Here is a 25,280-nt window from a genome sequence, read left to right as displayed (position 1 = left end):
GCACTTAGGGTTAGGCACCACCCCGGGAGTTTTAGGGTTAGGTGCCCCTAAGGGAGGGTTAGGGTTAAGGGGGGGAGAAGGGTAGGGTTAGGGTACTTACCTGCTCCACCGGGATTACGCATGTTCGGGTTTCCGGCATCTGCATTCTACCCGGCCACCGAGATTTCATGCCCAACCCATATATATACAGTATATACTGTATATGCATAGATACATACACGATATAGATATGATATATATATATTTATGTTTAAGACCAGCCACAAGGAAATATATATATAAATATATATATATATTCTCAGAGTCAGCACCAGCAGCACAGCCAGCTCCCCTCTCTTTCCAGTGCCCAGTGTGTGCCCACCGCCCCTCTCCTATCTCCTAGCCTGAACTAACTTACCTAGAGAGAGGGAGACTCACTGTCCAGGCTGGAGTGGGAGTTACCAGGACCGTCTGTCCTGGGTTGTGCTGGCTGCAGTGCCAGTGGACTGGTGCCTGTCTTCTTTCTTGATGCAGATGCCTGGTCCGATGGGTGCTGGCTAGCAGCTAATATGGAGGCGGAGCCGTAAGTAGTTACTGCTCTGCTCCGTAAAAGCCCATGAGACGAGTGGGCGCGGCTGGACATGCATAGCATGCTCTCGCATGGCCATCCTCGTCTCCTCCTGTAGCTAGAATGAGCTTCTGTGCAGAAGCTCATTCTAATCTGGCTGTCACAGTCACCTGACTGGCTGACCGCGGCCTCCCTTATCGCTGCTGGGGGGGGAGCTGCAGAGCTGTGGAATGCCCCTAGGCATTCCAGTTGCCCTAGAAATTTGCTTAGAGTGCCTATGCCAAGGGCCGGCTCTGAAAATACTGTTGACATTTTAAATATGATTTAACTTTAAAATTATTTTTCCCCAAAGGAATAAAATAAATTATTTATTAAGGTTGTCCCTTCTCCTTATAGTCATACAATATGTTTAGATAAAAATAACCAAAAAACAAATGCCACTTATAAACATATATGTTTCCCTTTAAGGATAAAGAGCAACCGTATTATGCCTAAAATAACCTAAATTCTTGGCCTTTTTGCATTTATTAATATGGGAACATCCATGCTGTTTCTCTGTCAAAATTTAATTGTATATCATTATTAGACTACACTGGAAGAGTGTCACTTGTAACCAGACTATGCTGTAAAATGTTGAAATATTGCTTTACCATACAATAAATCTTGAAGAAACTGCAGATAGTGTGAAAAAAACTCACAAAAAAGTTAAGTACATATGATTAAATGGTGAAAAGCAGCATAAAAGCATTTATTTGAAATTTTATTCCATCTTCATCTACTGTACATTTACATTGTAACTTGGGATTTTGTGAGTCAAGAAGGCAGCTTCCATGAGGGGATGTAGTTAATAGACCGGCGTACATGATGCCACCGGTCTAAATCCCGACTCGTCCTGCCCGACAAGGGATTTAAGATAGGCGTCGAAATGCCAACGCCTATCTTAATCCCGACGCCTGAAGACCGACCCCTGCCATCCCGATTGTCCTCTGATGGGTAAGTAGAGCACATAGACCAGGGATGGGGGGGGTTAGGTTTAGGGGCCCCTAGGGGACTTAGGGTTAAGCACCCCCCGGGGAAGGTTAGGCTTAGGCTAGGGGAAGGGGGGTTAGGGTTAGACACTAGGGGGGAGGTTAGGGTTAGGCACCCCCGCTGAAGGGTTAGGTTTAGGGTGCAGGGAGGGGGGTTAGGTTTGGGCACCCCAGGGGGGAGGTTAGGGTTAGGCACAAAGAGGGGAGGTTAGGGTTAGGCACCCCTAAAGGAGGGTTAGTGGGAGGAGAAGGGAGGGTTAGGTTACTTACCTTTACCTGTCGGGATTTCGACCCGCCGTGCTGCCGCTGTTGGTATTTGAACCTATTCCTCTATGAGAGTGCACAGGAATGTTTGATCCATAGACAAGACAGAGTATTCTGCAGCCCAAACCAAGACTACGAAAGCATATCCCATGTATTCTGTATTTAAGGGGATACAAACCCACCATATACTACCCACTCTGATTGATGGGTTAGCTTGTAGTGTTGCAGCAGGAGACCCACTACTGCAGTATCATGATACGTGCATGTGTCCTCAAGTCAATATTGGAAATGGCAGGTATTGTATGATTTAGACTTATCATCATGTTTATATGTTATTAGCTGAAGTACCTGGCATTGCCCACTTGATTTACTTCAAATTATTAAGTTAGGCATCCCAGAGCAATTGCCACCCCTCTGTGAAATTTCATCCAAATCCATCCAGTGGAAGGCCCAGAACAGGTTCCCCAAGTCAAAGTTCTGCCCAGCGTACACCATTGGGAGGTCTGACTGGGATCTAGGGGTCTATTTACTAAGCAGTGTTAGGAGACAGAGTGAAAAGTGATAAGAAAGTGATCAGGTGCCAGCCAATCAGCTCCCAACTGTCATTTTTCAAACACAGCCTGTGAGATGACAGTTGGGAGCTGATTGGCTGGCACCTTATCACTTTCTTATCACTTTCCACTCTGTCTCCTAACACTGATTAGTAAATAGACCCCCTAATTTGCTAATTATCAAGTTATTAAGTTAGGTATCCCAGACCAGTTGCCACCCCTCTGTGGCAATTCATCCAAATCCATCGAGTGGAAGGCCCAGAACAGGCTCCCCGGGTCAAAGTTCTGCCCAGCGTACACCAACAGGAGGTCCGATCAGGACCCTAACCCCCTTAAAACCTGTCCAGGATCCAAATGGACCACCTCACATTGGTTTCATCCCAATTGGTGCAGCGGTGTCCGAATGCATAACCGGGCAGGCAAACAGTCCAATGAATTTTATATATAAGATCAAGACCATTTACACCTTACTGCAATCTAAATGTCAGCTTCTGATGCCCCTACTGACAGAGGATTTGATCTTGGTTAAGACATTTGTGCTTTTTATTACTAATGTGGGAGCCACCTATCAGGCCCGCAGAGAAATGAGGCGGTCATGAATACTAGGGAGCATGGCCAGTGAAGGGTGCACAGCTATGCTGTACATATGTGCAATGGGGGAGTGAACATGGCATCATGGTGGCATGGTAATGCCTCTCCTGTATTCTTGGGTCCCTACAACGGTCTGGGCCCAGATAATGTGTACCTCTCTCTTCTCCCATATCTTGATGTCCCAACTGCCTTATGAATTAGGCTCCCATTTAATTACATTTATTTTTTTTATCTGAATAGTGGAAATGGGCGTGGCACTGACACTCACACTCATCATCTTTAGCCAAATTGTAGACAGTGGTAACCACCATGCCACTCACAGAATTGGTCGTATAGTACTCCTGTAGGCAACTGTAGCCCTGTAGAACTAATACTGCATTAGTGAAAGCTATTCATAGGTGGAAAAATCAATTATAACTGGTGCTGTCACGTTAGTCATAACATATTGCTCATACCATACTTTTACAATTAATGACCTGGCCACACATAGGCAGGATGCAGGTGGTGGCCAAAAGCTCCCCATGGCAGTCTTACCTTGTCCGTTTGGTTCCAATTAACTGTATATTTTAAGGTGTGATTGCTTTTAAATTTCTTAGCAACTTTGTTATCTCATGGCTCTTCTAGGCCTTGATTAAAGTTCAGAAAATGTAGAACAATATTTGTCAACATCATTGCTATGATTTTAAATTGGTTTCCAGGGACACTTTGAAACTTAGCTGATGAATCTAAGAAGGGACGTTGTGAAAAGGTCAACAATAACAATGTTGAAATGCATAATGTCAACACCACAATGTTGAAAGTTATGATGTTGACATTGTTTAAATGTGGACAGGTAACGTGTAGACATTGTCAGAATGTAGACAGATGAAATGTCGACATTGTCAGAATGTCAACATTAGGGCTAAGCTGCAGGTGGGAGGGCTAGGGTAAGGCTGTGTGGGTGGGGGGAGTTAGGGCAGGGCCGTAGGGAGCTGTACTGGGCCCTGCTACTTTTAGGGAGTGTGACCTAATCTGTATGATTGCCCAACGCCCGCACAGTCACAGGAGACCGCTGCTGCTCATCAGCGGCAGCAGTCTCCCTGATCCCACCGCAGCCTAGCACATAGACGCATGTGTTGAGCTGGGGAGGCACAGACTGCTGCCGCTGACAGGTAAGGAAGGGGGTGGTCGGCGCACCTGGGCCCCTGCCAAGCCACATCATCAAGCCACGATAATAAGTATCTAAGCCTCTGGGTTAGGGTTACGCTACGTACATTAGAAGATTCTAACATGACGACATTTCATCACTGTCTTCATGATGAATGTCAATGTTGACATTATGACCATGTAGACATTATGGCTATCGACATATCATACCCAACACTGTAAGAGCGAGGACCAGCTGTTCCCCTGGCTTAGTGGGGGACAAGCTGCACACGGGCCTTCTATTTCTTAAAATACCACTGCATTTTATTAATGAAATGGGATGAATGTAGTCAGCATCCCGGCGCTCAGGAAAAAATGTGGACATTCTCAAGGACAAATTCTTAAATTGTAGGACTGAATCTGTAAACCAGGGACATTGATACCCCGGTTTACAGATGATACCCTGTTCAAATAGGCATTTTATGGGCACTATCAGTTTCAGTGTAGAGAGACAGTGTGAAGTTTAAACACTAAATTCCATATAGAAAATAATTGTAATTAAACTTATACCTTATTGAAGCTAGATACTTGGTCCTCAATAATTTTTCAGCTGTGGACTCCTTGTATAGTATACTATCGCTTGTCCCGATCTAATGTAGAGTATTAGTAGAGGATGCAGCACATTACAAAAAAATAATCACTTGGCCTTAATCTTATGAATGTGGGTCAGAAGAAATGTTGTCTAGTAGCAATATATATATATAAAATAAGTACAGTACATACACAATGCAAAGTGAAGCAAAGCAACAATACTATAAATAGACATTTTATAAAAATGATACTACAATAGACATGAAATAATTTGTATAATAATAAGGAGTGAAAATAATGACATTAGATTAATTTGCCAGTGTCTACTTTTCTAATGAAACAGCTTAATTAAATGTACAAAGACTCCAGGGACCCAGTGTCTGTCTGCGAGAATTGCTTCTCTTTTGAAACACTCAGGAGAGTTCTTTAAATACATGAATAATCTAGAAGACCCAACAGTGTAAACAAGCATTTATCAATTTCCCACATTTTTGTAAATAAATATTTAATGATTTGTATGATAAATTGCCCTTTTAATAATGTAATTATGGCAGCTGCTGGCAGAGCATCACACGTATTGCTTGACGGATCTGTCATGATAATACAAGATTTTACATTGTGTAGAAAAATCAAGCATGACACTGGCTGATCTATAACAGACCAGCATTCAATACATATGATATTGAACATATTAGATGGGGATTTATTTAAAGAGAAATGACAGTTACAATGTTTCCCAAAGCCGGCTGATCTATAACAGGCCAGCATTTAATATACAGGTGTGTCCTCATACACCTAGGGGTAAATTTACTAAAGTGAAAGTTTTTAGAAGGGAGTTTTAAAAGTGAAGTTGCCCATAGCAACCAATCAGATTCTACCTATTCTCTTCTAGATGGTGCTAGCTAAATGTTAAGTAGAATCTGATTGGTTGCTATGGGCAACATCACTTTTAAACTCACTTCTAAAAACTCTCACTTTAGTAAATTTACCCCCTAGCCTCAATATGCCATGTGGAGTGAAATATCCGGAGTGAGTGAGCCGCGCCAAGTGGTGTAGCATAGCGTTTTTTCGTTTAAATTTGCATCTTATTCGCACCACACTGAAACACCACTCAATCTGTACCAGAGACGCCGGGCTGCAACTTTAACTGCATAGAAATTAGTTTTAACTATGTACAAAGTCGCAGATGAAGCACAACGGAACTTGGCGTGAAAAAAAGCCATGGCCGCTGCATCGCAGCACTTCATATAAAGATCCAGACTCATTCGCACACAGATGTACAAATGCTGCATATGAAATTAATCAGTGCAGTCTCGTTAAGTGGTTTTGTCGCATCCAATTGTTTCAATTGTGTGAAAGACGCACATTCAAGCGAAAAAGACTATCAGTGCAAGCTGCGTTGCATGAGATATGGTTCGGACTGTTTGGCGCAAGTGTGGCTATACTGTATAAGGACACATCTGTATAAGAGATTATGGGGTCTATTCATTATCACTTCATTTCTACAATGAACAATTTCAGTGGTCTTGAAAGTGGCCGAAAAAATGACAGTTCGAACTCTAGATTACTTCCAAATCCTCATTGTTTATTTGTTTGCCCTGAAAATTGGCATGCAGCACTGAGTGACAGTTCTATCCCTGCATACCAATTTTTAGCTCAGTACGTCCAAAAGCTTTTCAGTCAGGTGTAGCCCATAAGACATCATGCCCATCTCAGGAATTCCCTACGGGAGAATGCCGTTTTCTTCGATTCAGCCTTATAATATATATATACTGTATATTTAATTGGAGCGCCAATACTAAAAAGCTAAATACAACTCATGGTTTTTGTACAAATAAATTTAATATCCATTAATAATTACATGACATGTAGAATATAAAGTTAAAAAAACCTTCAATCAAAAGGACATAAATATAGACATGATATTTTTCAGCAATAGCTGTGCAAAATCAACTCACACGGATGACTATCCAATTTAATATTGTTAATTAGAGCAGCTGACTTGATGCAAATGTATCACTAGAAAAAATATTCCAGCAAACCTACAAAAGTCACTCATAGGTATGTACTTACGTTGGCCCAGAACGTGCTAATGGGAGCTTGGGAAGATGTATAGTGATTTGCTGCTGTGCTCCTGGTCTGTAGGACAGAAGAAATGACCTGACTGCAGCTCCACTTCCAGCTATTCTCCCCGTCTGTACTGTCCTTAGCTAACCGCAAACTTACATTCCCGCACTCGTCAGTGCTAAAGGGTACTCACATATGTCCATGGTGTATGTAACGGAGTTTAGTGGCGCTATACCCCTTAGTGATAGTGGTGGTGGTATATGGAACTTGTGGTGCTCTATAGTGCTCTGCATGGCTCCTAAGGCTGATAGTCTCAGAGTGCACATACTGTACAGTCGCCTGGAACGCTGAGGAGGAAAACGTGTTAACAGGACGTACATGTGCAGCAGCGCATGTTGGAGGTCAGACCTATTGCTGAGCTGCTCTGTGGATCTGAACATTTATAACAAATTATATAACAAATCCTAAATGCATTTGCATTCAACATTATATCATCATGGACAGTTCTCTTCTACAGCTCACATGACCTGTTAACCAGGTAGTCCTTCAAGATTTATATCATGCCTGGGACCTCGCATGATTTCCCCTTACCAGTGCGTAAGAGGGTATGCAGTCAGGAAGCCGGTGGACGTAATCCCGACAGCTGGCTTCCCAACTGCTTGATCCCGGTGAGGGTTAAATGAAAGGCATCTAAATCTAGACCCCTGTCATTTTACCGACGCTGGGAGACCGGCGCCCGGCATCCCGATCGAAGTGATGCCGGGCGCCGCTGTGGACAGCCGCGGGGGGGAGGGTTAGGTTTAGGGCTCCTGGGGGGGACTTAGGGTTAGGTACCCCCCCGGGGGGTTAGGTACCCCCCCGGGAGGTTAGGGTTAGGCTAGGTGAAGGGAGAGATAGGGTTAGGCACCCCCGGGGGGGACTTTGGGTTAGCCGTTGTCGGGATTTGAACTTGCATCCGGCGGTAATTCATGCCGATTCCGTAGGCGCATGTTTACTATAAACTTTGTGTTAACCCATCAGGTAGTTGGGTTGGGAACCAAAACCAGGGATGCTGGCAAGCAGGATAGCACTTCTAAATTTCTCTTCCTGACACAGATGAATTCCTGACTTCCTGTTTTCTGCTTCTCAACTCATTTTCAAAAGTGTTATTAGTATAAAAGGAACTCCAGCCATGACTACAGATATGCCCAGCTATATCCTTGTCGCTGGCATGGCAAATCACGCCACGCATAAACTCGTGCCCGCGAATGGAAGCACACACAACCGCGTCTCCATAGGAATGCATGGTGCAATCGCAGTGCGCGCCATATCGTACCTTAGCGTATGCAGGCATGGGGAATCGCATGCTGACAGCATGGGCTGACTGGCAACTTTAATCCCTGGGGGCTTAATGCGTGTGGCCCTCGATTTTCTACCAAATAACTGGACAGACACAATAGCATAATAATTTCTCAGAGGCGTGGTGTATCTAATGTGGGTGGGTGTGGTTTAAATAGCCATAGAAAATACTTGTTATGTCAAAGAGCTATAAACAAATACATAACCTACCAGCCCCATCTGACAAAACAGAAACTATACAAGTGTAATTCCTTCAATATAGAGACCATAACAGTGACCTCTAATAATTACACATAGAATAATTACACATAAAACCAGATCCACAATCTGGCTGCCTCTCCTTGCTCATTAAAAATAATCCCCCCCTTTTTAAATTAGACCCCAGATTTCACCAACCCAAACCTCCATTATTAAAATTCCTACCCCAGATATGACGCCCCACACACACTCCTGATTAAAAGCTGCACCTCAAATTTGATATCTCCCTTTCTTCCTCATGAAATATCAGACTACTCCCTCATTGAAAATAATGCTACTACGATGAACTGAATACAGTGTAATTGATTAATCCAATCCCGGAGAGCCGCTGTGTATGTTATACATCTATCCATCATAGATTCAGAGGGCACCTGGGTCCTACATTCCCACTGGTCGGAGGAGTGCCGGGCTATATAACTATTGTGTGTATATATATATTATACACACTATATATATATTAGTTAAAGTAGAGATGGTGGCACTCTCGGTTAATATATTCAGCTTTTTTTTTACCTATTAACCGAGAGTGCCGCCATCTCTGCTTTAACCATCTGTACATTTGTAGAGGGCACCAGTGAAGCTGCTTATTGTATCCTGGAGTGGCGAGTTCTCTTCTTTATTGATCTCTCTCTCTCTCTCTTTATACATAAAACAACTACCTAGGTACCTCCTTTAAGAATAGAAAACATTGAAGTGTGTGCATCTATAAATACAGAAATGGGCACGATCAACACTCTTTGGATTTCATGAAAAGGAAATATTATAAAATGCTGACACACAGGGGTCTATTCATGTAGATCTGTGTTAAAGAATTGTTACTTATCACTATAGATCACATCAGTTTGATACGATCTTTAGTTTTGATAAGTAGCAATTCATGTACACTTGCTGTACCTAAAATGTAGGAGGTGGCAGGGGTAAGAATGGGTGGGGGGTGTGGTGTCAGCGGGCAGCAGTATGCTAGGTGACCCGGCATATGCATATGCTGGGTCACTTTACTTTAGAAGCTGGCAGCGGCCGGTGGCAGTTTAAATTTGGCTCCAGTTACGGCAGCCAATCAGAAACAGCGGAGGTCAAGCAAGGAAGACGGCAGAAGAAAGAAGATGAAGACTTAAGATAAAGAAGGAAGATTGGCGGCGTTGGAACAGCGGTAGAAGAAAGAAGATGAGGACTCGGAGAGTGCTGCAGGTAGTGGGAAGATAAGAGCTAAACAAAGCTCCCCACTGCAGCCTCTCCCTGCTTACAGGTACAGTAGGCTGCCTTGGCTACAGGCAATTTGCCTCCCCCTGCCTTCTCCCTGGACCACCAGGCGTCGGGCATTAACCCAGGTCACTTTTTATGCCCTATGGTAGGCAGGCAATAGCCTGAGCCCCTGGCATTAGGCCCAGTCCGCTCATTATCGGCAGATAGGTAAGGGCGGTCTCTACTGTGTGGCATAAAGCTCCTTTATCACATTATGCCACACAGTAGGACCCCATTACCTATCTGCACTTTAATGTGAATAAGTAGATATACTGTGTGGCATACTGTGTATAATGGGCTCTACTACTGTATGGCATACTGTTTATAATTGGCACTACTACTGTGTGGCATACTGTGTATAATGGCCACTACTACTGTGTGGCATACTGTATATAATGGGAACTACTACTTTGTGGCATACAGTGTATAATGGGAACTACTACTGTGTGGCATACTGTATATAATTGGCACTACTACTGTGTCGCATACTGTGTATAATGGACACTTTTACTGTATGGCATACTGTGTATAATGGGTACTACTACTGTGTGGCATACTGTGTATAATGGACACTACTACTCTGTGGCATACAGTGTATAATGGGTACTACTACTGTGTGTCATACTGTATATAACGGACACTACTACTGTGTGGCATACTGTATATAATGGATACTACTACTGTGTGGCATACTGTGTATCATTGGCACTACTACTGTGTCACATACTGTGTATAATGGACACTTCTACTGTGTGGCATACTGTGTATAATGGACACTACTACTCTGTGGCATACAGTGTATAATGGGTACTACTACTGTGTGTCATACTGTATATAACGGACACTACTACTGTGTGGCATACTGTATATAATGGACACGACTACTGTGTGGCATACTGTATATAATGGACACGACTACTGTGTGGCATTCTGTGTTATTACTGTGCTGTTGCTCTGAGAGCTTGCATAGGGGCCCTGGAGCTGCTCCTGTGCTAAGCTTGCGGTGCCGCATATTGTATTTTTTTTTTACTTTTTCTGGGAGAGGCATGACCATGCCTCCCAATTTTGCCATGCCCCAGTGTGTCCCGTTTATCTTTTTTTTTTAAATATAGCAATCGGTCCCTACCTCTGCCCAATTAACTGTCATTAGTGTAATACAGCTCCTGCTCTATGCCTAGAATGCGGAGGTTGAAGTACAATGGTAGCATGGTATACAATGGTGCCTGCAATTGTAAAGGTTCCTCCTTTCACAAAGCCCAAACAGCACCAGTGCAGCTGCAGTCAATTGCTCAACAAATGTTGTCATAGCAACCAAAAGGAAGCTTTTGATTGGTTAACAGTTTAGGCCATACATGCCTACTGTCTCGGTAGTTGTGGGAGGGTCACGATTTTTCGGGTAAACCCCATGCATCCCTGGAAGAGTAGGCATATCTCCCGCATTCCTGCCCACCTCCTAGTGAAGTTGGTATGATGGGACGATTTTATGTGGAAATTTCAGGTCTGTAGGGTAGGTGCCATTTAGCCCCGCCCCCTCCTCACTGACCCGCAAATTTCGGGGTTTTCTGTAAAGGGGACGGGGCCTAATGACGATTATAGTCTGGCCCGCCCCGCCGAAGATGAAAGCAGCAGATCCCCTCTGGCTGCTCCCGGATAGGTGCCCGGCAATGTTGGTAAGTATGGTTTAGGCTGCTTCCTATTACAGGTTGAGTCTCCCATATCCAAAATGCTTGGGACCAGGGGTATTTTGGATAACGGAATATTCCGTATTTTGGAATATTTGCATATCATAATTAAATATTTTGGGATTGGGACCCAAATATACATACAGAATGCATTTATGTGTTATATACACCTTATACACACAGTATGCTGGTCATTTTATACAATATTTTCAATAATTTTGTGGCTCAAGCAAGGTTTGTGTACAGATATGAAATTCTTTTATGTTTCATATACACCTTATACACAAAGCCTGAAGGTAATTTTATACTATATTTTTAATAATTTGTGCATTAATCAAAGTTTGTGTACATTGGACCATCAAAAATCAAAGGTTTTATTATCTCAGTCACGCCAAAATTATTCTGTATTTCGGAATATTCCATATTTCGGAATATTTGGAAATGGGAGACTCAACCTGTATTTACTAACATTAATAACCACAGAATATTCAATAAAGGGAGCTTCAGTAGGCTGGAGGAAGTGAGAAATTGTCTGCTTCATATACATGGGAGCCCTTACAAAATATTGCTAATTGGATTTGCAAGTTATGTTTATAGGCAAAAGCAGGAGGGGTTTCTGGTTGCTTGGAAACCCCCTCCCAGCCCACACCATAACCACTATAGAAATAGAATGTACTACAATTTTATTAGTGTTGCATGTTCTCCTGAGTATCAAAAATTAAATAATTAGCACCACCTGTGGATCTTTCAACATGTCGGCCAGTAATGAATACACCTATTCACCAACTAGGAGATCTGGAAAACATGCACTGTTAGGGTTGCACTGATTTAGACAGGGGCGTATCTTCCTATTAGCCTTGATGGCCCTTGCCAGGGGCGCCGGCTGATGGGGGCGCTGTTTCAGCCCAACATCACTTAGCACATGATACATGATCTCAGTCTCCTCTGCTCTTAGCAGTGTCCCGCAGTCAGCTGCAGCAAAGATCCCTGGTCTCCTTCTGTCTCCTCTGCTCTTGCCAGTGTTCTCCATTGATTGCTAATATGTATTAGCCTTCTTATATGTCCCTTTATTTCAGAAACATTTAAAATTAGGGATATATCTCTTCCCCCACAATATCCAACACATACCAATCACCACTCACTAATTCCAATATGTCAACTGTGCAGGAAAAGAGTGCAAGCACCACATCAATCACAAGGATCTATTCACAAGGTAATTTGCATATATGCAAATTATCTTGCCCACAATGCATCTTGTTTGTTATTGATGCCCTCTTTTCCTGTGCTGTTGACATATAGAAATTAATAAACAGTGCTTTTCATGTAGTAAGTGTTATAACTAAAAAAAAATTATCGTATATATATATATATATATATATATATATATATATAGTCTCCCTATTTCTACAGGCATGTAAATTGAACTACCCCCAGTGTAAGTGTAATAAATGTATCTTTTTCTCAGTTGGGGGGACTGGCTATGATCTGTATAGGTTGTGGCTAACCCCGTGTTGGGAATAAGATATGATCCATATGGACTGTCTTCATTCTTACGTGGTATAATATAAAAGATCATGTGAGTTATCATCCCCGTAAATTAATGGTGGAGTGTAGGTATCAGTTGTTAAAAAGCGTAATGCAGTATAGATAGCCCAATTTGAACATATGTAAATTATGTTACCCTTAATGCATTTTGTTTGTTTTTGATTCAATGTTTTAAAACTTTTCCTGTGTTTTTTTGTATAAATAAATTTATATATAGTGGTTTGCAATAGAGTAAGTTCTATAAAAAATATATATATATATATATATTAAAAAGAGAAATGAAAATTATACATTCCCTATTTCTTCACATGTGTGAATTAAACCATCTACAGAGTTCATTTTTAATACTGTTCTCCAAGGAAACCAATATGTACATACATGTCCAGAGCAGTGCTAGGTTCTTCTGCTGCTCCCTCAGACTCCTGTTTTGCTACCATGCCCTGGAATGGTACCCACATGTGAAATAAAAATATTCAGCTCAGGCAGGATGGCCTTACTGCCACATCTAATGGCTTCCTGTGATCACTGGTCCTGTATAATGCTGGAATTATGACATACATTACACCTGGTATGTTGCATATTCAAGCTGGTTAAGTGCTAATTATGTCCTCTTCTTGGATTAGCCACACTCGCTCTAAAATCAAGCATTTGGAAACCCCCCTTTATAAAACCTGCATTTGCCCCTGGGAGCACCTGTTTAAGTTATTGAAATCCAGTGGCACAGAGCACAGTGTAATCGCCATAAGGTACTTGTGATTCTTGCAGTCAATGTCACTGTGTTTGTGACTTGTGTTTCTTAAAAAAAAATAGGCTGCTCCTTATCCCCATTATCTTGAAACACCAAATCACTGCCATTTGCACCAGTGGCAGTTGTACATGGCCCCCATTCGAGACATACTGTACCTTCAACAAAGGTGTATGCAGGTGAAACAATGGGTCAGAACACTCAAATTTGAACTATCCTACCTGGATCAGCATAGTTTGGAGGTACAGACGTGTAATCATATACCTATTGTCACAAGCTGCTGCGTTTGCTAGGAGATGCGAACGCCGGGCGATCAATCACTGAACTCTTCCTACCTCCTGCCTGTCATTCCTGAACTAACCGGATTGGCTCCTGTGGCTTTTTTTATCTTGTCCGTAGGTTGCTCGGGTGCCGGTGATAAAATTTTCACGTGTTTCCTGTTCTGGTGGTTAGTTTCTGTTCAGTCGAGTGTCCAATACCTCTGCCTGTCTTGAATATCTCCTGCCGTTTGTATCATCTAGGCGATACGGCCGCACCTCAGTTTCCTGCCACTTGTGCCATCTAGGTGGCACGGGCCGCACCCCAGCGTCCTGTTGCTTGTATCAAACCGGCGGCACAAGGCGTACACCAGCGTCTCCTGTACACGCAATCCAGCGTCCTGCCGCTTGTGTCATCTAGGCAGCACAAGTGGTATCCCAGCGTCCTATCACTTATGTCAATGCGGCGGCACAAGGCGCACACCAGCGTCACCTGTACACGCAATCCAGCATCCAGCCGCTTCTGTCATCTATGTGGCATGGCCCGCACCTAAGCATCCTGTTGCTTGTGTCAACCCAGTGGCACAAGGTGCACATCAGCGGCCCCGGAATATGCAATCCAGTGTATTGCCGCTTGTGTCAACCCGACGGCACAAGTTACTTACCAATGTCTCCTGTACACGCAATCCAGTGTACTGCCACTTGTGTCAACTCAGTAGCACAAGTAGCACACTAGCGTCTCCAATATACACTATCCTGCGTACTGCCACTTGTGTCTACCAGGAGGCACAAGTCGCACTCCAGCATCATCCTGCCAAGCATTACCAGCTCTCAAGGATGCTACACGGCTCAAGGGCTGCATCTTGCTAAACGTCACCAGACCTCATGGCTGATAAACGGCCCAAAGGCCACATCTTGTTGGAAACATCATCGGCCCTCAAGGCTGTTACACGGCCTCATTTTGCCAAGCATTACCAGCCCTCAAGGCTGTTACATGTCCTCATCTCACCAAGCGTCATCAGCCCTCAAGGCTGCTACACGACTCAAAGGCTGCCTCTCGTCACCGTCATCTGCCCTCAAGGCTGCTACATGGCCCAAAGGCCGCATATTGTCAAGCATCACCAGCCCACAAGGCTGTTTCACGGCCACCTCTAACCAAGCATAACCAGCCCTCAAGGCTGTTACACGGCCGCATCTAGCCAAGCAGTATAGGGGCTGATTCTGAGTCGGAAAGCAAAGCAAAAAAGATCAAGTATTGGCCTGTCTTTTACCTTTTTACAGGTAAAATTTGCTACTTTTTCCTCAATTTTGTATCTTACTTTGCTTATAGTATACTAGGCAGTGGCGTAACTATGGAGGGTGCAGGGGGTGCGGTTGCTATGGGGCCCGGCGGCTTAAGGGGTCCGCCAGCCCAGCGATCGCACCCCCTGCACCCTCCATTTGCTGGGCGCCCGCTGAGATTGTGATACCAGCTTCTTCATTCCCCCCCCCTGGAGCCAGCAGCAGCGGCAGCCAGAGGACGGAGTCAGGCCCGGCGACAGGGGGGTACAAGGGGCACACCGCCGGGCCCCGAGGTCATGAGGGGCCCGAGTGCTCACTGGCACAAACCGCATCTCTGCCGCGAGTCTGAGGCTAATATTAAATACTGTTTTAACTTAATTGGCCCGCTGGTCGCCCGTTTGGCTCCCCTCCCCCTTCCAAAGAACACACCGCCTTCCCCATCACTTTTGTTGTGGCACTCGCCCGTGATCAGGCGCCTGCACATATCGCGTCATGACGCTGCGCCAGTCCTCCTCCCGGTATCCCTGGCCTCCCTCCCGCTGCACTGTGTCATCCACCGCGGAGCAGGGAGACCAGGAACTAAAGTACAACCGACCACACATAGAGAGGCCACCTGTGTGCCTGCAACTCAGCACTGTTCTCCACTGTCTGTCCCAGCGCAGCGGATCTTATAGGGGTGAGTAAAAGTGACTGACTTCCATAACAGACAGTGCTCATTTTATTAAGATCTACAGTGCCCTTTATCTTAATTATACAGACAGCTCCAATATATATCTATATCTAGATCTATATATGTACACTACAGGGGCCTTACTACTGGGGGCATCATATGGGGGCACTACAGGGGCCTTACTCCTGGGGGAGTCATATGGGGGCACTACAGGGGCCTTACTACTGGGGGCACTATTGGGACCATTACAACTGGGGCCACTACAGGTGCCCTTACTACTGGGGGCACTTCAAGGGGCATTACAGGGAGCATTACTACTGGTGGCACTGCAGGGGGAATTTTTACTGGGGGCACTACTTTTAGGGGGCATTACTTTTAGGTGCATTATTACCAACGGGCATTGTTACCAGGCGCATTACTATAGGGGTATTATTACTACTGGGGGCACTGCGTAAGGGGCACCATTACAGTGGACATTGCTTAAGGGGCACCATTACAGTGGGCATTTAATGTTTTAGTGGAACTACTATGGGCTTTGTGTAAGACCTACGTTAGGGGGGCCCCTTAAAAATGTTGCTATGGGGCCCAAACAGTTCTAGTTACGCCCCTGATACTAGGTAGTACGGATTAGTATTTTTGCAGCAAAGGAATTGTCTTAAAATAGCAGAATAAGCATAGTGGTGCATGGCGCAGATCTCTTGTATCAGTGCTGGATATGAGGGGGTGGGGTGATCAGGGTGATCACCCCATGTATCACATAAACCTTCGCCTTTGGCAACCTCCTTCTCGTCATCAGGGCCATGCTCTCAGCGTAGAGAGGGAGGTCATGGCCGCACCCCCCTGGATCTGCCACTGGCTCATATCGGACCTGTCCTTTGCCTTTTTACACTAAATTTAGCACTTATTTCTGTTATCTACTTTTGCTTTATTGTGCTACTTTTTCCTCAATTTTGTGTCTTTAGTGTTTTGGCAAAGCTAAGTTCAAAAGTCTGTGGTGCGCTATACAGAGCTATTTGGAGCGATTTGAGGGAAGGTGTATGTGGACACCTCTGTATATGTGATCCAAGATGAGAAAGTCGTATCATATGAGGAGGTGGGGTGATCAGGGCTATCACCCCATGCAGCACACAAACCACCTTTGGGCAGCCGCGACCTCCTTCTCGTCATCAGGGCCATGCTCTCAGCGTAGTGAGGGAGGTCATGGCCGTACCCCCCTGGATGCACCACTGAGACGACTCGGATCTGTCCTTTGCCTTTTTACACAAAATTTTGCACTTATTTCTGTTTTGCTACGTTTTGCTTTATTGTGCTACCTTTTTCTCAATGTTGTGTCTTTAGTGTTTTGGCAGAGCTAAGTTCAAAAGTCTGTGGTGCGCTATACAGAGCTACAGAATTTGGAGCGATTTGAGGAAAAGTGTATGTGAACACCTCTGTATATGTGAACCAAGATGAGAAATTCCTATCATACAGAGAAAGGGACATTTGCAAAACTGTTGTATTGTTTAAATGTCACACAAGTGCGATCATAAGGTCATGAAAGTATATTTGTGGCTATGCCTGTGGAATAATACAAGGATGTTCAAGGAAAAGTTATTACATTTAACACCAGATAATGTTAAAATCATAGACAGTAAAAGTGCTGCAGGCTAGGTACAGTATAACATTCTTCACTATCCACAAAATCCATAAAACCAAGATGTCTATTTATAGAGTGAAACCCTTCAAGTAGTGTTGACATAGAATTTTCTTGCAACTTATTCTCTTAGCATTCTGACCTGTGGTTGTTAACCGTATTAGAGAATGGAATGTTACCCAAGTCTATCATTGTATATATTCACACACATGCCATCCTTTGTTTGATAAGTTATGGTTAATAAAAAGTGAAAATGGTTTAACGTTATTTTTATATGTATTTCCATGCAATGGTTAATCTTTGCCAAGTAAGCCACTAATGAATTTATATTTGTACGAAGTACTCTTAATGTATTTATATATATTTTTTAATTTCAAAGTAGCTAAAACAAGAATGATTAAAAAGTCAGCATTATCACTATTGAGAAAACAATAACATTTGCTTTGGTTGTGTAAAAAGTAAAACAGGTATTCCCATTATCGTTTAAATCAGCCTGTTTTGTTCCATTTTGGCAAGTATGGTGCCAGTAACGCTCAGTGCTCATACTGTAGATATCTAGTTGTAGACAAATTATATATTAACTTCTATGAGTGATCCAACACATCAATGGGAGTCAAGTGAGTTCATTCAGAGAATTTTTTTTTTAATTAATGGTAAGGAAATGCTTGAGGAGATGATGTGCTGAGGACTCGTGCCTTCCTAATTGCAATGACCGTGCACAGTGTGTGTAGATGAACAGTGACCTTGCTGAATGATGGATGTGAACAAATGACTTTTAGACTAGGCCCAGTATGCTGCACTCGTAAGTCTTGCTGATCCTACGTACTGGCACGTACGTACGTGGCAGTTTAAAAGAGGAAAGGACCCATGTGCAGGCTCCATGCGGAACCCTCCTCCATGGCAGCGCACTAGACTCTGGCCACGTTCCCGGAGACTTCTCTATTGCATATGCGGAAAATACCAGGAAAATGGGCGCCACATCATTTAACGCGGTCTTCTAGTAGTAAGTGCAGGGGTGAAATTTGCCTTTCTGTCACCAGGGGCACCCCACGCCTGTCCCAGTGAATAGTAGTTACCTAGTCACCTTCTACCTATATGACCACCATATAATACAGACATTTCGCTATATGCTGGGACTAACAAAACATAACTACTAAATTAATATAACATTTTATGCCATTTCATTTCTAGTTTACTCTGTTAAATGTTATTGTACCTTTTATATCTAGACTTTATCTCTTGCCATACTTTTATATGCTGAAATTATAATGTAAAGAGGCATTCCTGCTGGCTTAATATGGTCAGTTAAATGCTAAGCAGTACATGGAGTAAGAGAATGTAGGGATTTTGCCTTAGGCGACAATATTTACTCCTAGCACTGAATAAGAATGTTAGGAAGTACTTTTCCAAAATGTAACAAATAAATAATTTTACCAGCAGATTTTAATGAAGGAAATAGAAAATTACATACTTGAATAATAGTAGCAAATAAGTTTCTTGATAGATCATGTCACTCATCTACTTTTGCTTTTCTAGCACTGGCTAACAGAACTGGAGATATTTGCAATGATTTTTGCAGCTGCTGTCCACGACTATGAACACACTGGCACTACCAACAACTTCCACATCCAAACAAGGTAATACAATTATTACTTTAGTTTACATCATCCTTTTATAATGCTTTCTTCCCAATACTACAGCTGTTAACAAGTTGATCATATTACTCTGAGTATCTGGCCTCAGCTTTAGAAACCAACGGTTCTGAATGCATAGTTAGCTCAGCTGGCATAAAAGAAGAGATTATTTTGTTTCTGCTCTCTCCTTTACTCCTTGGTTTATAAAATAAGATACTCTCGGGCTGAAAATTCGATGGGGCCATTACCAGAGCAGAAATTGTAGTTAAGTCTAAGAAGTGTTATTCTACTATTTGTTTTAACAATAGGCTAATTTTTCTCTTAAATGTGGACTTTGGGAAAAAGTGGCCAAAAACGTAGGCTCCTGGTTGGGCTAAGCTATTAACTCTGAGGTATGCCTGAACATTGTAGATTTTATCCCTGGCCAACAATTGATGAATAGTGAAATATTCAAACAATAAGCATTACTTCTGGGTGATTAATATACACAAAAGCTGATATAGCAATAACTAAATGACAGCAGCCCCACAAAAAAACGAAAGAGTGTTAGAGGCGGTAGTCAATCTAAAATACATTTATTATTGGTATAACTATAGGGAAAAATAATAAATAAAATGATTAAAAAATGAAAACAAGAAACAACCTATTAAAAGTCAGATTTAAAATGCATCAAATGGCCAATACACATGAAAATATGTCAATCTTACTTATGCTGACGCACAATGGAGCTGAAAAAGTAACTACTCAGATAATCAATTAGGAATACATAGTTAATAGTATCACAAATGAAAGCAACTAGCGAATATGTTGCAATCTAATTCATAGAATAATGCTCAGTGTTACAAGTTAGCGTTTTGTAGCAATATAGCACTTTTAGCGCTAGTGCGGCAATATCCGTGAGTTTCCGTCTGTGATGATTCTTTGTGTTAAGAAAACACACAGAAACAAGGTAATCCAAAAACTAAAAGTTCCAATATGAAAGTGATAGACTGTGGATTCATTTAGGCATTGTTGGCAGGGGGAGTGTATGAGAAAAAAAGCATGCATGTACAGTAATAATTATCCGAACACTCACTCCCTCGTGGTGTGCCTTGTATGCAGTTAGCATTCAGATCTTATTGCTTTATAACTGTGTAGTTACCAGTCCTTCATATGATGAAACGGTGCTCAGAGACTCAGCATACTGTGCCAGCACCAATATGAACATCAAGCATCAAGAAAGGGACCCTTGGTGACACGCCAACCTTCCTTTTCCTTATTCGTCTCCACACGTGGGCAAACTCACTAACGCGTTTCTCTGCCTCTTTGGCCCATCGGCAGCTTCTGAATTGATGGATAGTACCTGCAAAGCAATTTACCTCAATTATGTAGTAAACATCGGTTTCAGCCTGCATTGGTGGAGATTATGGTGATGGCCTTCAATAGGATTGATTGATCTTTCATGTGCTTTAACTTACAGGCTTTTGGGCTCCATGGCAATTATCTATGCACAGTTGAGTCTAGTTTAATACTTGAACTTTGATGTTAGTCAATGGTTATGCCTCCACCCTCTTTATCATCAATATTGACAGGAGACAGGGGGTGTTCCCTATCACCTCTATTGTTTGTCTTAACTATGGAACCTATTGCAGCCAAACTGATTAGAAACCCAGATACTTATGAGATTCTGGTTGGTCCCTGGGATCATAAGCTAGCTCTGCATGCAAAGTGGCTGTAGTTACAGGCAGCTGCATTAGCCGGATTTACAACCTTATGACAGTATCCATTCAACTAATGCAGGGGATTGTGTATTTGCAAGCAAAACCTGTGCCGCCCATTGATTTTGCACCGGCCACTGCAACCATCATTATTAGTATTTGCACTTGCACCAGCCCCATGCTAGATGCAGGAGATACATTAGAAACTTTTTATACTGTACATGCCCACGACACTCCCATGAAACTCCTATGAGACTCCCACAAGTCAGGGTAAGTATGTGTGTTCGCATTGTCACCGCCCAGTTCACGCTCCAAAATGCCTAATTTTACAGAAAGACAGTTTCAACAAGTTGCATCGACATAGAATAGGGCATACATATACCTATACAGTATCTGTAAATTCATATCTACTCATGCACTTAAAGCAAAAAGTCACCATGTACTTTGCTTGATTTGCTTGTGACTTAGAATCAGCATCATTGTCTTGTTCACCGTTACAAAGCCTCTGGCCTCTCATCTTTGCTCAGAAGACTTCAAAATTATGGGAAGTTGTTTAACTTTATAATGAAAGCCCTTCCCTTGAATACTGTCCTGAACATGCTCTCCTTACTCTATCGCAAATACGATTTCCACAGGCGAATCAATAATATCAAATATTTAGGTGTTCATCTTACTAAACCTTTTGACCAGCTATTTCCAATAAACGTCCCTTTCTTTTATGAACTCTGCAAGGTAGCTGGGTGCTAACAGGGGCGGATTGGGATGGAAAACCAGCCCGGAAAATTTTTGGAAGCAGCCCTAATGGGGACGGGCTCTATTGAGAGGGCGGGGTATGCTTAGGGGACGGGATACTCCCTCCTTATAGGGCCCATTTCTAAATTGGGCGCAGTCGCAGTGACTACTAACCCCTTGCATGGTGTACAACTGTGCGCCCTTATGTGCAAGGACTGAGACGCCTACTTTTAGAATCAACAGATGCTGCAATACATCTTGGTGCGCCTTTAGACACTACCAATGGTCGCACCATCTGCTAAGTGCAGATTATCCATCTAAGTATGGCCTCCAATGTGAGTGATTCAGCATCTCTGCACGCAAGCACTTTCAGCAACATGCCCGCGTCACTCCAATAACGCCCAGACTAGGCTAAATCTGAGCATGATTAACCAACCCAATGTAGCTACACAGGAACGCTCAAAACATTTCTGATGCACTTCTTTGTGTGTGTGAAACTATACTGCGACTCTGTCTAAACACTATCGGAATGTATGCGAGGTGCAACTCAGACAACAAACACCACTCCACTGCATCCAACATCTCCACTGTGTCTGACTCACAATCAGGCCCATAATGTTGTATACTGTGCCATAGTGGTTCTTCCCATATAAAATAACTACAAAAGGACCATGCATATTTACATAATGTCACTCCCCTTCTATCAGCTGATCTCACTTGTTATAATAACGTTCAGAGGTGCAATAAATATAAAAAATAACAATTACCTTAACTACCACATAATACAAAGAACATTGCAGCTACCAGCATATAATGCAGAGAATATTGTAGTGACCACCAAAATAATGCATATATATTATACACACATCTACAGTGCCACCCATCCACTTGATATATATATATATATATATATGTATATATATAATATATACATATATATACAGTATATATAATATACATGCGCATGCATGTATATATATATATATATATATATATATATAAATACAGTAAATTCAGTGCGCAAATCAATCAATCAATCAATCAATGCATAAACACATATAATACTGTGAAAAGTTTTTTAGAATCCAATAAATAAATGGATTTTTGGAACAAAGTAAATCTGTGTCACAGACGCCAGATATAGCACAGGCCACAGGTACCACACAGGCCGGCGTCTTCCCCACGTTAAAACCCGGATCCAAGCGGGTATTGGTTTATCTGGAATTGAGAGCAAGAAAGAAGGGGCGCCACATAATGCATGAAACTGTAAAACAGATTTTATTGCAGACAGCGGACATAAAACTCGTTCAATGAATATGCGTACCACAATCAGCGGTCAGATACCATCGCAAGTAATAAAAATGAAGAAGCCTGAATATCACCCCTTCTTTCTTGCTCTCAATTCCATATATATATATATATATATATATATATATATATATATATATATATATATATAGCTAGCAAGTGGATGGGTGGCACTGTAGATGTGTACATATATATATGTATATAATTATATATACTGTATATATAATAGTATATAAAATATATATATATATATACTATATACATGTATATGTGCAGATATATATACACATTGCACATACATATATACATGTATTTTAGAGGCATTCATTCAAAGGATTCAGCATTATGCAGGATGATTTTTTTTATTAATTGTTGATAAATTGATGACTTCACTAAAATGCACATCTGAGTATCTCCTTAGTTGAGAAGTCAGCATGTGAAATGAAATGTTTATGGATGTTTAGCACATACCGAGTTACCTTGCTTAATGAATGAGGTCTTCATTGCTGACACACTGTGGAACAGTCCAAATAATAGCTTAGCAGTTCCTGGTTCGAATCCTGCCCTGGAGAGCAGGAAGCGGAGCCGTCAGTGGTGACTGACTGGCTCCGCAAAGGCTTATGGGCAGAGCTGCTGGTGCTGGGCATGCGCTGCCCTCAGCGGGCATTTTTCTTTAGGTTGATTAAGTTGTAACACTGCCCGGTCGGAGCTGAGCTCCGTTCGCGGCAGCTGGTGTGGCAGAGCAGAGGGGTGGTTGAGCCAGGGAAGGACCGGCCCCTAAAGGGAACAAAGGGACTGGCCCAGTGGGGACCGGTCCGGTGTCCCGGCGGTCCAATCCGCCCCTGGGTGCTAAAGTCCTAGATAATGTTCCCCGAGATATGCTCCAACCATATAATAAATAGAACACAAATATAGTATAGTACAATATGGGCAACAAAACGGTTACATTCCCTTCTTCCCCAGATGATCCACGATGACCAGGTGGGATTTGTCAGAGGTCGTGAGGCATGTGACAATACCATGAAAATCCTCAACCTGGTTCATTTTGCCACTTCTCAGATGAACACTTCAATTATCTTACGCTCTACCGACGCAGAAAAAGCGTTTGATAGAATCAATTGGTCTTCTATGGGGTCTGTGCTCGTTCACATGGGATTGGATCCTCTTGCTCTTCATAGGATTTTATCCCTGTATTCATGGTCAGTGGCAATCTAACTGAAAAATTTTCCATAAACAATGGCATGCGGCAGGGTTTGTCGCCATTGATCTTCATTCTCTGCATGCAGGCACTAGCACGATCCATTTGGATCAACCCTTTTATTTCTGGTATTCTAGCAGGCGGTATGGAACACAAATTGGCTCTATTGCTGACAACCTACTAGCTACCATATCCCATCTGGTGACATCCCTGCCACATTTAATGCGTGAGTTTGAACAGTTTGGGAAATTAACCAATTTTAAGATTCATTTTTCAAAATCTTGGGCTTTAAACCTGTCTGCTCATGCCTCCATGGTAGCAGGTCTACAAACCACATTTCCATTCTCCTGGCATCCCTCCCATATCACATGCCTAGGGGTTAAAATAACCAGAAACTTGTCACAACTTTTTGCTACTAATTTCTTACCTCTTCTCTCTTCTATTCAGTTGGATTATTCCAACTGGAATTTGAAGCAGCTTTCTTGGTTAGTGAAAATTAATGTAGTAAAAATCAATATGCTTCTCAAATTGCTTTACCTCTTCCAAACTGTACCCATTCTGGTACCTGATTCTTGGTTTCATTCTCTGAACTTACTGATTCAGCAATTTATCTGGTCCCGGAAAAGGCCTTGGATTAGACGTGATCTTTTATCGCGGGCAAAACAATTGGGAGGTCTCCAACTTCCGGATAGCAATTCTTATTATCATGCTGTACACCTTAATAGAAAACTGGAGTGGACTAGATATAGGGAGGTTAAGCAATGGGTTGCTCTTGAAGGCTGCTTCATGCAACTTCCCTCTGAATACACCTTGGCTACCTTCCTTCCATAAACTAAACATGCTTCATCCGACTATGTACCCTTCTCTTTCTATTTGGAAGTCCTTACGACGTCTCTCACAAACATTTCCTCATGTTTTGGCCCTCTCCCTTCCTTTCTAGCTAAACCTGATTTTCCCCCTGGTATTAACCTTTCGCATTTTCCTAACTGGGTGCTTGAGGGCCTCTTTAGAGTTGGCCAGCTGGTGACTGAGTTGGGTGTTAAGCAATTTGATGATCTCCAAGAAAAATGGACAATATCACATTCTGACTTCTGGAAATTCCTCCAGGTTCTGCATTTCCTGAACTCCGCAGATAGACTAGGGCTATCTAAGAGAGACCTCACCTCATTTGAGAGTCTCTGTGTCTCTCCAACTTCTCCTTCACACACAATTACTGCTATATACTAGCTTCTTTAACCAGTTCAGCCTCTCCTATCCCCCATGGACAAAAAAATGCAAATCAGACCTGGATATTGC

The 25,280-nt window shown here is 42.7% G+C and overlaps 1 protein-coding gene across 2 annotated transcripts in view; it reads left to right on the top strand.

Annotated features, from left to right (window-relative positions):
* PDE1C (phosphodiesterase 1C) overlaps positions 1-25,280 on the top strand; it is a 648,265-nt gene that overhangs the window by 512,772 nt on the left and 110,213 nt on the right. For both annotated transcript variants that reach the window (XM_088464282.1, XM_088464275.1), the window contains exon 8: positions 18,952-19,052. In XM_088464282.1, the coding sequence (XP_088320408.1) occupies positions 18,952-19,052 (101 nt within the window). The remainder of the gene's footprint in view (positions 1-18,951; positions 19,053-25,280) is intronic.

Source organism: Taudactylus pleione, unplaced genomic scaffold (genome assembly GCF_031769625.1).
Source record: "Taudactylus pleione unplaced genomic scaffold, aTauple2 ptg000054l, whole genome shotgun sequence".
Taxonomy (NCBI): Eukaryota; Metazoa; Chordata; class Amphibia; order Anura; family Myobatrachidae; genus Taudactylus; species Taudactylus pleione.
The sequence above is the reverse complement of the archived record's forward strand: the minus strand, read 5'-3'. Positions and strand labels throughout refer to the sequence as shown.